We start from the raw sequence: 13,717 nt of genomic DNA, 5'->3' as shown, positions 1-13,717 counted from the left end.
GGTTGGAGATTCATGATCCTTGAGGTCCCTTCCAATCCTGGTCATTCTGTGATTCTTGCAGGAAGCTAGGCAGGTCTCTCATAATCACCATCCTGCATTTCTCTGGCCCTTTCTATTCCTAAAACTTTTGCAGGAGAATGCAGGTAATCTAACTATAGATGTTGCAACCTTTATTGCAGACCTGGATCTGACAGAAAGACACGTTTGTACTTATCTGCTTTAGAGATGGTCCTAAAAACCTCACCCTGTCTCTGTGCTACTTTGTAGGCCTTTTTGAGAAATAAAGACACATGAAGGCGGGGTATGACTTAGCATTTTCTACAGTTTTGTTTTACCTGCAGGATCTTTCTCTTCAGCAACAAGGGGTGCTTCTGTTTCTGCTTTTGTTGTTTTGATCTTCCTTCCCCGCCTGGCCTTTCTCCTTGAGTCTGTACTGGCACTGGCAGCATCACAAACCACTGGTGGATCCGCAGGGGGAGCCTCTGTTACTTTATCTGCAACAACCTCACTTTGGCTGGTTTGGGGGGCACATTTAGCTTGTTCCAGGTGACTCATCAAGTGCTCTGAACGGATGGAAATAGCAAGAGTATGAAGAGGTTGCCATGAAGTATACTAAGGGATAGATCGATCTGAAGCCTATTGAACAGGTCAACCTCATTTAACAGTGACTCACTTCAAATTATTTCAAAAGCAGTCACAATACCATCCTAACTAAAAGCAAACTGTCTGATAAACATTCACATAATTACTAACATTGACTACAGTTTTTAAGAGGTCTGTTAGATGTAACCGGAAACAGGCTGTGCCCCTGATAATTTCAACCTTAACGAGGGCAAATTTAGATTGGACATGAGGAAAAAGTCTTTTACAGTGAGGGTGGTGAGGCACTGGAACAGGTTGCCCAGAGATGTAGTTGATGTGCCATCCCTGGAGACTTTCAAGACGAGGCTGGATAAGGTCCTGAGCAACCTGATGTAGCTGTGGTGTCCCTGTTCAGCACGGGTGTGTTGGGCTACATTACATTTAAAGGTCCCTTCCAACCCTAAGGATTCTACAATTCTATGATAATGGGTACATTTTTCCAAATACCCAATTTATTTAGCAACCCGAGTGTCCTTTTCAAAAATGAGTCAAATGGTGACAGCTCTCAAATATTTTAAACGGAACAAAATAGCTGCAAATGAAATACAGAAAAAACACATTTAATTACTATTACTATATCTGCGTCACAAACACCAGACAGTATCAGTAACTGCAAGCTGGGATCACTTACTGATCTTATACACTGTTTATGCAGTTCCCTGTCCTTGATATTCCTAATATTCCTATCATTTTCTTGATAACAATTTTCTAGATTCAGTATCTCAATTCAATATCTGTTTGCCCAGAGATTGCTTGCTGCCATATTAATAACATCATTTTACCTACCCCTCATCCCTACCTTCTTTGTCAAAGGAACACAAACATAAAATCTTTATCTTACTACATCATGTGTCCATGATGTAGCTTTGCAGTCTGGAAGAATGGAACTCTCCTAACACCTCTTAGTACCATCATCAATTTTTAGCACTCCTTACCTGTCAAAAGCTGAGGCTCCTGGAAAGCAGATGAACACACTTTACATGTCCACTGGCTGGGTTCTGCTTCTGCAGCTCCACTGCCTTCTGGAGTGCTCACTAAATCACAAGAAAAAATACTCTAAAGCTTTGAATATGGGAAAGTAGTAAATCCCTGTAGTCTTATTCAGCTTACAGTGACTCCTTGTATATCACAAACGATGATTTAAGCAGTAAGAGGCTCACAGAGGCAGCTGCTTAATTTTTGACTTCCCAGCTATATTCCACCAATGTAATCAGATGCCTGTACATGTTTAATTCAAAAGGAAATGAAGTTTGATTTATTCTCTGGGGCCACTTCAGGATGTTGCAGACATGAACACCTGAAGTCAGAAAAGAATCTAAATGGTTGCAGAAAAACATTGGTGCTTTAGTAAAGTCCTAAGGTCCCTTTGGCACCTTCTGAAGAGCTGTGATGATTAAAGGCACAATAAAAAGTATTTTTTTGCACCATTAAAATTGGAGCTACCAGTGCTCTACTGGGTGAGCTGAGGACAGAAGTAAAAAAATCATCCTTGCTCTCTCTGCAGAGCATCACAGATTAAAAACATTTGGATGAACAGATGTATGGGTGAGAATAATGAAAACCTGGTTTTGACTAGTTTCGTTAATTGGATATTCTACCAGTCTACTGTATTAGGATTTTAATTAGCCTATCAGCTGGCACACAAGAAGAAATAGAGAGGAAAATGGATCTGGAATTAAAAACAAAGGAAAATGGTTACTTTGCGCACAGTCCATTGTCTTTCAGTCCTTGGATGATCTGTCTACATTTGTCACGAGTATCTCATAAATCTAGACCAGTTCACAGATTTTTTGGTACACACAGAATATTCCACAGCACACAAGAATTCCCCAGAAAAGGAGGATGACACTGTAATTAGATGAAGTGAACACCAGCACAGAAGATTCAAACTGTATGACAGTAAGCACTCAGTTAAACTCTCTCTGCCTAATCTGTACCCCATCTGTACTGGGATGATAAAGATACTTCTTCCTTCTTGTTCTTGGCTCTTAAGCCAAAATAAAAGGCTCTCTGAGGCTACTACAAGCATGTTTAATGTTCTACACTACACACATCAGATCTCATCCACACTGTAATAAATAAATAAAAATCATAAAATCATAGAATGGCCTGGGTTGAAAAGGACCACAAAGATCATCTAGCTTCAAACCCCCAGCTATGTGCAGGGTTGCCAGCCACCAGACCAGGCTGCCCAGAGCCACATCCAGCCTGGCCCTGAATGCCTCCAGGGATGGGGCATCCACAGCCTCCTTGGGCAACCTGTTCCGGTGTGTCACCACCCACTGTGTGAAAAACTTCCTCCTAATATCTAACCTAAACCTCCTCTGTCTTCGTTTAAAACCATTCCCCACTGTCCTTTCATTATCCACCTTTGTAAACAGCCATTCTCCCTTCTGTTTATATGCTCCTTTCAAATACTGGAACCACCTCCCCGGAGCCTTTTCTTCTCCAAGCTAAACAAGCCCAGTTCTCTCAACCGTTCCTCATAGGAGAGGTGCTCCAGCCCTCTGATCATCTCAGTGCCCTCCTCTGGCCCCGCTCCAAGAGCTCCATGTCCTTCCTGTACTGGGGGCCCCAGACCTGGACGCAGTGCTGCAGATGGAGCCTCACAAGAGCCAAGTAGAAGGTGACAATCACCTCCCTCTCCCTGCTGGCCACCCTTTTTTAATGCAGCCCAGAACACAGCTGACCTTCCAGGCTGTAAGCACACACTGCTGGCTCCCGTCCAGCTTCTGGTTTACAGGACCCTCAAGTCCTTCTCCACAGTTCTCTCAAAGGGTTCTTTGCCCAGTCTGTATAAAACACCTGGGATTGCCCTGGCCCAAGTGCAACACCCTGCACTTTGCTTTGTTGAACCTCATTAGGTTCTCATGTGCCCACTTCTCCAGTCTGAATGATTCCCAATAATTCAAAAACAGGAATTCCTTCTTCAGAGGCTATGAAAAAAAAAAAAAAAGTACTATCTTGAGAGATTTGTGAAGGAGACCAAAGATAGCAAGCCTGAACAGCAAAATTTTGTGTAATTAAAAAAAAAAGTCAAACTATTAAGCAATATGTAAAGTATTGGATCTATGTCATGAAGTTTCTGTGGCTAGTAAAAATGACAATTCACAATCTGCAAAACTGAAGTCCGTTTTTGAAAATTGTCCCTCATTTTGTGTCTCCCTTGCTCCTTCCCTGCCTTGAACCTAGAGACCCTGACTGTGCACTGATTACCCAGGAAGAGTCATGATCTGCTTAGCTTTCCACTTTGTCAGGCTTCCAGGGTGAAGCAAAGATCTGTCAGTTTGCAACAGCTCTGCATGACTTAAGGTCAGTATAAGATTCAAAAAAAGGCATATTTTGTTGTGGAAACATGAAAACATTACAAGCAGTGGGAATACTTCAGGGTTCCCAAAGTATAACAGCAGCATTTTGTTTCTGTTAAAGCTGGGCTTTCAGACAGTAGAGTGAAGGACGTAGAAAGCCTTGTTCAAATTTTTCGTCATTTTTTTTTCCTGGAAAAATCAGCATGCTAAACTGAAAAGCAGCTGTCTGGCCAGCTTCATATTTAGACTGTGACAGTATCCATGTAACATGAATAGACCTCTTCTGATGAAGTTCTCTGTTACACATCTGCAACCTACTGCTCTTCTCCTGACTATTTTTAATACTAGTGAGTAAAATTTAACCAACTTTTTTCAAAGAACAGACACAGAATGCTTTCTTTTGATCCTGAACTCCATATATACTATATACCCTATATATGCTATATATTGCTACATACTCTGAGTTTACTTTTAGACATGGTGACTTTTGTTAAAAGGACTCTAATTCCGCTGTTCCATTTACCAGAGATTACGTGCAGATTGCTTCATAATCAGCCTCAGGGACTGATGGTCTGTGACACCACCCGTTATGTCCTGACCTCCATATTCTTTGCCAGTAATATCCATATTGCTTATAAATTTAACTAAATTTGAGTTCATGTTCTACTCAGTGCAGTCTGAACCGTTCTAGACTTCTAGCACTATTGTAATGTGGGGAGCTCTGCCAGCAAACAGCACTGTTCTTACACTCACATGTTTTCTTCCAGATCCTGACCATTTGAACAATTGCACTTTGCAGAGAAAGTCTAAAGATTGTCTTTGCAGCTCCCCCAACCCAGCCCATATCACCTCCAAAGTCAGATGCAGTTGTTTTCATGAAAATCATCCAGTTAAAGGAATTTTTGTCCCTTTTGTCACATTTTAAGCTGCACGCGTGCAACTGTGATAAGGCCAAGAAAAATCTAGGCTTTCAAATACTTCCTAAATAAGTACTTGCTGAATATATAACTGTGGTAACTATGATGAAGTGCTATACCTAGAAGATTTTTAGATTTACACCTGCCCTCTATCTCTCTTACAACTACCATAACTTTGCATACCTGTTGGATCAGCTACTGGTATGCTGGATTTCTTCGTTTTTTTATGGGGGAAGACGACAGTCGAGGGCTTTGGAGAGACTTTGTTCCCCTCTTTATCACATTCCATCACTACCAAGCACATATCTATGGAGAGGAAAAAACAGTTCCATTTCTTTACTTTCCAAACCCTTTGATTTTCTTGCTCTTTGCTGATGGCAGCAATTATAATGAAAAAGTTTTGCCTTATAGCAGGCCTGCAGAAAACATTACCGTGCAAAATCCTAACCAGCACATTCTTGCTCTCCAATCTGACACAATGTGCCCTTCATATTATGGGGTATATAGTGAAAGTGCTGAAGAGAGAAAGCAGGACATACCTTAACCCTATTTTTAAATACCTTTTTGAACGTGAAAATACATGAATGGTTTAAACTAAAGAGGAAAAAGATGAAACTCTTCAATTAATACCACTTGGAAAAATCTTAAATTCAGAAACAAGTTTACAAGACTGATTCAGTATTCCAGACCATGCTTACTACCAAGATTAGCTGTATGTTATTAGCACTGGCCTCTCTGCAGGCCATTTGTCACCCCAAATTATACTCAGCGTGGCAATAACACCAGATGGGAGTACACCCAACTCAACAACAGAAATTGCCCTTGCAATGCTGAAGGATCAAGCTTTTTAGCTAAAGAAATGCAAATATAGGAAAAAAAAAAAACAACAGAGGGGCAGAGAGATAAAAGACCTCTGGCAATTCTAATTTGGGCTCTAGTAAATCTGCTGCCTTTTTTGCCAATGCACAGGCAATCAAGTAGAATTGAAGCTTACTTCTGAGCTTACGTCATTCCAGTGGGTTCCGTGTAAAGCTGCAGAAGGTAAAAGTTTTTCAGAATGGTACAGCAGTTTTAAGCAAAACCAAAACATTTTCACTCCAACTGAAAAAACGTGGCTTCTTTACCAAATCAACAAATACATTTAGACATACATTGACAACTGAGCCCCTTTGCTCTTGTATCCTCAAGTGATTTTGATGCAGCTAACAGTTCTTCAATTAAGAACTAATTATCCAGTCTGTTGAGCCTGAAGAGGCCGAATCATCAAGTAGGTCATCCTTCTGCTTTCAAAAGCTGAGATATATCATGGTGAAGAATCTGTGCTTTCTTCTTGTAAGGTAACCATGTACACAGGTTAGCCTGACTCCGAAGGCTAACACATTCAGGGTCAGAGCCAAACCGATAAACAGCACTAGCAACTGTAACTAGCAGCCCCTAAGAGGCTTGGGTCCTTAAGAAGGAAGAAAGGCCCCCACACATACCATTGGAAATACTAGTGACCTGCTTCAGCATTGGCTTTTCCATTTTTTTGGCGTAAAAAGCCGCATACCACACTCGCAGCTCAGTTCCTGGTGGGATGTCCCGGGAGGTGGTGAAATAAATATCATTGTCATGCTGGAAGGCAGTTAAGTTTTGATGCTCGTGTTCAGTGGCTGGTCGCACCATCATCATCCAGTTGCAATCATCTTCATTTGAGGTGTCAAAGTATAAAAAAGGCCCATCTTTCTGGAACACCTGCCAAGCAAATTATACGCGTGATAAAGCCGTAACAAAAAATGCAAAGTTAAAAAAATGTATATATATATTTTTGCCATGGTGTTCATTCAAGGTACATCAGGTTCACTGAACAAGCCTCAACGTTTGCGTCATGAATCAGTCACATCCTCAGGTGAGTAAAGTCTGAGACAGGCTACCAGGAGCAGGATGGGAACAAAGAGAACCCCCATGCCAAAAAGTCTTGGTATAGCCACTAGTTTTTCACAAAATGTGAATGACTCTATAGAGGAGAACAGATCGAAACCTTAACAGCACACTGCGAAACACCCATCAGCCCCTGCATCACATTTCTAAGTCTTTGCTTCTGAGTCATGTATTATTGAAAAGGATGAATTAAATTTTCACCATGGTATTTCTCCCACCAAAACTTGTCAAGAGAAAAATAAAGCAAATGTAAGACTTATTTTGCTTGTTCCATAAGACTAATGAACGTGCCACTGATTAAGCAAACAAGATCAAAGTGAAGCCAATGATCAAAAAACCCTGAAATGAACTGCCATGTGCCTGACACTTCCTGTATTATCACATGCGAGTGACAGACAAGCAATGGTGTGATTGGATTATATCCTAGCTCTTATCTCCCACAGAATGCTTCTGTAGATTAAACTGTTACAGTATATGCCTAAAAGATATCCCAGTAACATTCTTTGCCCATCTTTTTCCACAGTGGCAGAAAGTATAAAACCATGATGGGTAAAGCCGATTCCCTTTTATTGCTTTTCACAATGCCACATCTTACCTTTAGGGGAAAAACAGTTTCTTTTTCAAGCTTGGCAACTCTCTTGGATTCAAATGGGCCAAATTGGGTACGTTTCACTAGCTGAGTCAAAGCAAATACTCCTTCAGTCCCATCTTCCAATTGTCTTATCTCCAAATTAGAAGGGAGAGATGATCTAAGAATTGAATAAAGAATTGAGTCATATATGGGACAAAATTGCAGGGATCAAGGGAAGAAAGATGTCAGCATTCACTGCCCCACTCTCCAGTGACAGAAAACTGTCTTCTGTCAAAATACCTTTATTTCTATGAGAATTCATAAACAGAAGAGAAAAAAAGTAACAGCAGTGGAAGAGGGCCAGATCAGCAGTTACTTAAGAGCACTCCACCAGGCACTCAACAGGCTGAGTCTGTGGGTGGAAGGGGATGGTCCAGCACCATATTGAAGCTACTCTGTATCGCCTTTAAAATATCGTGGCATTAGGAAAGGTCCCTGATGATTAGAGAAAAACAAATGTTGCACTCACCTTCAGGAAAGAGTCAAAATGAACTACAGGTTGGTTAGCCCTGCTTCAGTCCTTGGCAAAACTGTGGAGCAAGACGTTCTGTGAGGTATTTATGGGCACACCAGGAACAGGGGACTGGAAACAATCACACCTGATACACTCATTGCCACAGAGGTTTGTGGATGAGGGAAGGGCAATGGATACAATTTCCCTTGACTTTAGCAAGGCTATCAACAGTCTCTCTGACCACACAGCCCTACGCACATGGGGATGCCTTTGTCAGACAAATACAACCCTGGTTTTTCAGCTCTGTGCTAATGGGTCAAAATCTAATTGGACAGGCTGACTACTCTATAAAGGCTGCCAGTGCCTCATCCACTTTCCTGTCTACGTGAAGAGAAACACAAAAAGATTACAATGTTAGTGATAAGCAAATGAATTAAAAAAAAAAGCAAAAAAAAAAAAAAGCTTTTGGTTTTAATAGAAGAATTATATAGTAGAGTTTGTGAAGTTTAGGAGATATTTCTTAACTCTTCTTTTTTTTCTAACCATATAGGAACAATTTTATCTTTTCAGCAGAACAGAGGAAAACAGCTACCATGTGGTTACACAAATAGACTGGGTTTTAAGAGACCCATAGCCAGGTTTGTGGTTAAACTTACCCTCAACCTCAGACAAATCACTCTCTCAGCTACTGTTCCCCAGATGTAAAATACATTACATCTTGTTTCAATTACAATTCTTGTTCCCATTTCTTATCCTACCTGTTTTTGGCTGTAAACTCTTCAAGAAAATATTTTTTTTCCCCCAGTAATATGGTCATTTTTAAACTCTGCTTTCAAATCCACTCTCCAGCAGCCAGCACTTCCACTAGGGAACTAGGGAACACCTATGCTAACATCTGCTAGAAGCAGCTGAAAACCAATGCCCACACCACATTCACAAATGCTCACAGCTGGAACATCTGGACGTTACTACAGTCCTCCACCATACGAACAAACAAATGTTAAATCACAAGGCAATAAAAACACACCCCACCATAAAAGGTAGAAAAGAACAGTTTAGCTTGTCATTGAATCTTTTTGGGATGGGTTGGAGACTTACTGCACTGGCCACTTTCTGTGCATTAGAAAAGCACCTCCATCACCAGCTTGTACTATTCCTAACAAGAAGCACAGAAAGATACACAAACTCCCTTCCCTTTTTGGATTTGTACTACATCTTCATCATAGCTGTCTTTTCTCCTTAGCAAAAGTCCCACATTTTACACCTTTTAATGAATTTTGCTTACAATGCCAAAAGTAAAACTAATGTGCTACTTCAGTGCTGTTTTCTTCTAAGGAGATTGAGTCTATTTGTTTCTTTTAGCAAGCACGGCCGTTTCTGTTGCGCTGTTGTACATTTCCTGACAGGAGCATTAGCCATAATCATTTGTACAGAGTCACAATAATGAGAACAACTTGCTTTGCTTCTCCATGGAGGAATTACAGAGATAAGATCACGCAGAAAGATACAACCATTCACAGCACCGGGAAATCTGCATACCCTTGTCTGAAGCCAGCATGTTACATTTGAGGAGAGGAAGGAGCTGCAGATAGGTGACCAAGGCACAAGTCATCCCCCCATCTGGAGCCATCTGACTTTTTGCCAGAAACTCGAGCAAAGAAGCCAAATCCTGATGAGCAGCGAGTTATGTTTTGGCTTTCGTTCAGAAAAGCAATTAAGTGCATGCATCAGTTTTCTATTTAATAAAGGCTGTGTCCTTTTCACAGACCAGGGCTTTGCTTCTCAGCTGTCAGCGAAACAGCGATAATACCCAATAAAGAGCAAACACGACTTAAAGAGCTAACGTGAGCATCAGTTAATCAGCACTAACACAAATGCTCCTTACCTGGCCCTGCTCAACACAAAGGAATCTTTGACTGTCACCACCGGGCCCAGCTCAGGGCACTCTGAATCATGGTACTGCCCACAGTCCTCGCACCCTGCAAGGAAGCAAACAGCAAACAGAGTTCATGGAAAACTGCTGGAGAGCAGCTGTCTTTTTCTCAAGAGTCAAATGCAAGATCTATCACAAAGTAAAATACATCTAAAGGTTTTTGGAAACAGCTTGGACAGTGTAGTCCTTTTAGAAATAAGATGTGCCTCATCCCTGGGCACAAACAGGGGATCTTGTGCAGGACACGAGGGCAGAGCAGGAGCCAAACTCTGCCTAGAGCCACAGCTGATGCAGTCCTCAGGTATGGTGTAGGCAGCAGCCAATACTGAGTTAGCAGTGCCTGGAGACAGCTTCTGGTGTCTTCCCAAACAAGTCAGCTAACCAATGCATTCAAACTACTCCTTAACTCACTTTCAACTCACTAAATTAAGTGTTAGCATAAGTGTAAATTACCAGAGCTGAAAGGCCCCTACAAAATCATTTCCAGAGTAGGATAATTTGAAACTTTCTAAAATAAACCAGCTTAGCAGGATTTCAAATGCATTCACATCGCTTGGCTGTGAAAAACAGCAGTCACACTGCCCTGCCTGGTCAGCAGCTGACACAGCATAAGAGATCATCACACACAGGTTATCCTCTCAGAGCTCCACATTCGCAAGGGCAAGTCAGTTAACCCCAGTAAGGCTGCAAAACAGAGGGTGAGCACACTTTGCTTGGAATAAGAACAAGAAATAAAGCAGTTTTGTTCAGGGTATGCACTTCTGCTAAAGATGCTCTGCGTTCTTGACTGGAAACCTCTCCCTGCAAGTTTATCTCAGTGAACTAACAATATCTGCAGGGTTCCTGCAGCTTGTGGTGTTCTTGGTGAACCAAGTCACGAAATAACCATTTTTTCCCATCAGTGCCTTTTCCAGCTGAATGAATTTCCCAGCCCAGTTTGCTGTACAGCACCAGACAGATGGATCAAAGGGAAGGACAAGTGGGGAGGTGTTACTCACACATCACCGCCAAGCCTCAAGCCTACAGCCAAGCCACCTCCCCTACGGTGCAGTTTAACATACCACCACTCCCCCACATTTGACATGGATCAAATTCAATCACTTGTACTTCGCATTGCACTTGATACAATCTGGGTTAAATATAAATTTCCAACACCAACCAGGATGGAGGAACCACAGAGGATTGTGTAAAGCAGACTGCTGAAAGGAATTAGATTATCACCCGCAAAGGTTGTCACCACCAAAGAGACCTGGAAGAAATTGCCAGAATGACAGCTTCTCAAACTGGCTTTGCTGCCAAAGGAAACAAAACACTTACTTCTCTATTCCTCTTATCTTTTGACTCCACCATCTACTAAAATAGCTGCTGTACAGGCTCAGCAAGCATCGTCCCAAACACATGTGGGAATAAACTGTATGTGGTTCTCACTGCATCGTGGATGAATAATCAAAGCAGAGGGAATATGAGACCAACACTGTGTGGCACAGCTCCCAAAATCTAAGAGATGCCTCAGAGCAGCCACCCCCAAAGCTGGTGGTACACTCTCCATGTGTGACACCTTCAAGACATTACAGCCACAGGAACAATACACAACTAACCTAAACCAAGCATTTTGCTTAAACGGCAAAATACCCTGCAGGCGTGTATGCACAGACTTTCATGAAAATATTCCAAAACTCTCCTATGTCTACGAAATAGATATTTAATGATGTTAGCCATGGGAATGCACAATGTCATTTACAACAACTCACTTTTTTGGAACTTAAGCAGTCCTCATATTCCATGGTAAAATCTTACATTGAATACAAGAAGGCTCGAGAAATTCTGTGATTGTAACTTTCACTGGAAGAGGAAAAAAGGCCGTGTGCCACCTTCCATCTGCAATTAGGGAATGACATTACATCCACATCCTTATTGGTACCCACTAGGGTGGGTTATAGGAACTCTAGTAAATCTGTGGTAGTGGGAAAATTTTCTTTCCCACACAGTTGCCATAAGGTTGACATGCAGCTGTAGGGCCATCAGGAGCAAAAGAATGTGGATGAATACTATCAAGGACATAGGCTCTGTTCTGCTCTTCCCAGATCAGATCCCCAGTATCCGAGTCCCCTCTGCTCACACAGGTAAGCGTGTTTACTTCTTTGCAAGTATGTGAAATGCTGGCTTAGCCATGGAGGCAAAAGAAAATAGCGTACAGCGTGAGCAAGACCTGCCAGGTCAGGCAGCACATCTCACAGGGGGTTTGCCCTGAAAGAACAAGTCTGCAGACTCCTCCCAGAGGTGCAGATGTTTAACTCAAGCTAGAGGTCTGAGATTCATATGGAGCAACCCCTGGCTGCTAAAGCCAGCAGTACAAGGACAGGACATAGACTAGTCCCTGGCAGGCTCCAGGCCTTCAGCCACACTTATTTCAGCCACGAAGAAGCTGTTCTGCTAAGTCACATCTACAGAGCTCTTCGCTTGTTTGTTGCCAATGAAATCAGGAATATGGGCATGCTTAAAATTAGCAACCTTCTCTCTAGTCCTCCACAAGCTGTTTCAGCTTTCTTTACATAAATACTTTTCTAAATAAAACCTGAGTTTGTTTTGGTCTTGAATTTCCAAAGTCCTGCACAGGCAAATCACATAAGAAGTAAATAATCTTCTTTTTAATACTTACAAACAAACATAGTCTCATCATTGCCATCTTCAGCCATCTTTTAAACCTGACAAAACACAAAAGGTGATGTTAGTTCTGCCTGAGTTTTACTTTCAACGTACTATTGAAACATCCCTTGATGGAGTGACGATGCTGACTGACGCAGAGCATATCCAAATATACGACTGGCCTCAGCAGGGGTACAAATGGAAAGTTAAACAAAAATCTAAGTTGCTAAAAATGCCCCAGTTACTGCTGTATTACTGCGGGTGTACAGTCAACAACAAGAATGTATAGAGAACGAGGCTGCAGAAACAGTAGGGATGTTGGTCAAGAAGAAGACAGGAGAGAGTAAGAGCTTGAACCTGTGAGAGGGTGGACAGATAAGAGGAAACAAGACCAACGACAAACCAAGGCAGCAGAGACTCACAGATGCTGTGGTGCAGCGATTCTGCTGTCAATTATCTGGGCAGCAGCCCAAGGAGGGCTCTGGACAGGGGTTTGCTGTAGGGCTGTGCTCCCCATAGAGCTTTCCCAAAGTCTACAGCAGCACAGCCCTTCCTAACAACTGCCTGCAGGTAAGTGGCTAGGACTGCTTCTCAGGCACAAGTCTACCCTGGCTCTGGCTTCTGGGCACTAAACATACCTAACAAAACATTTAAGCAGAAGCAGCAACCCAGGGAAATTCCTAAAACTTCTTTTTCTGAAAGCACTGTACACAATGAATTGGAAACCCAAAGTAAATGGGTACAAAACAGGGTGAATCACAGACCTGAAGGCAAACATGGCTTGCTTTGCTTTCTAACTTTTGCTCTGTGGACGGTCGGTGCTATTTCAAGAGGCGCACGTCCAGTTATTATTATGTAGTTTGCGCCCTGACAAGGTTCACCCTAAGCACAACTAATTCAACAAATCCTCTCTTCAGACAATGGTTTCGATACACAGGGGACAGAGTGCAGCAGATCAGCACTGCTGCTGTGCAAGCTGCTCTTCAGAGGCACTTGTCCTTTCGTCCTCCTCTCTGTCACGCTTCCCATGCAGTAGATTGACGACTTTCAGCACCACTGAGGCAGCAGGGTCGATCTCGCTCTGGTAGCCATAGACTGAGAACAGCAATAAAGGGGAGGAGGAATCTTAAGCAAATAGATACTGGTCAAGGTGAGAAACTGTCAGGGTCACTCAACTATATGTTCCTCAGCTGACTAGGCACTGTATGTCAGTTATCTGTGTTAGCTTCATTTTCATTTTTGAAGCCAGAACATGCACCTTCCACA

General features: G+C 42.2%; 1 protein-coding gene across 6 annotated transcripts in view; it reads right to left on the bottom strand.

Moving 5' to 3' along the window:
• PRDM15 (PR/SET domain 15) overlaps positions 1 to 13,717 on the bottom strand; it is a 36,003-nt gene that overhangs the window by 20,817 nt on the left and 1,469 nt on the right. For 4 of the 6 annotated variants that reach the window (XM_052674281.1, XM_052674283.1, XM_052674282.1 and 1 more), the window contains exons 2-8: positions 12,465 to 12,510; positions 9,758 to 9,851; positions 7,383 to 7,536; positions 6,349 to 6,601; positions 5,051 to 5,173; positions 1,578 to 1,676; positions 336 to 563 (exon numbers count right to left, since the gene is read on the bottom strand). In XM_052674281.1, the coding sequence (XP_052530241.1) occupies positions 336 to 563; positions 1,578 to 1,676; positions 5,051 to 5,173; positions 6,349 to 6,601; positions 7,383 to 7,536; positions 9,758 to 9,851; positions 12,465 to 12,501 (988 nt within the window). In that variant the 5' untranslated portion in view covers positions 12,502 to 12,510. Of the gene's footprint in view, positions 1 to 335; positions 564 to 1,577; positions 1,677 to 5,050; positions 5,174 to 6,348; positions 6,602 to 7,382; positions 7,537 to 9,757; positions 9,852 to 12,464; positions 12,511 to 13,717 lie in introns of those variants that run through there. The other 2 variants (XM_052674285.1, XM_052674286.1) reach the window with 2 other exon arrangements.

Source organism: Tympanuchus pallidicinctus, unplaced genomic scaffold, assembly GCF_026119805.1.
Source record: "Tympanuchus pallidicinctus isolate F22 unplaced genomic scaffold, pur_lepc_1.0 scaffold14, whole genome shotgun sequence".
Taxonomy (NCBI): Eukaryota; Metazoa; Chordata; class Aves; order Galliformes; family Phasianidae; genus Tympanuchus; species Tympanuchus pallidicinctus.
This window is presented reverse-complemented; position numbering and strand designations above follow the sequence as displayed.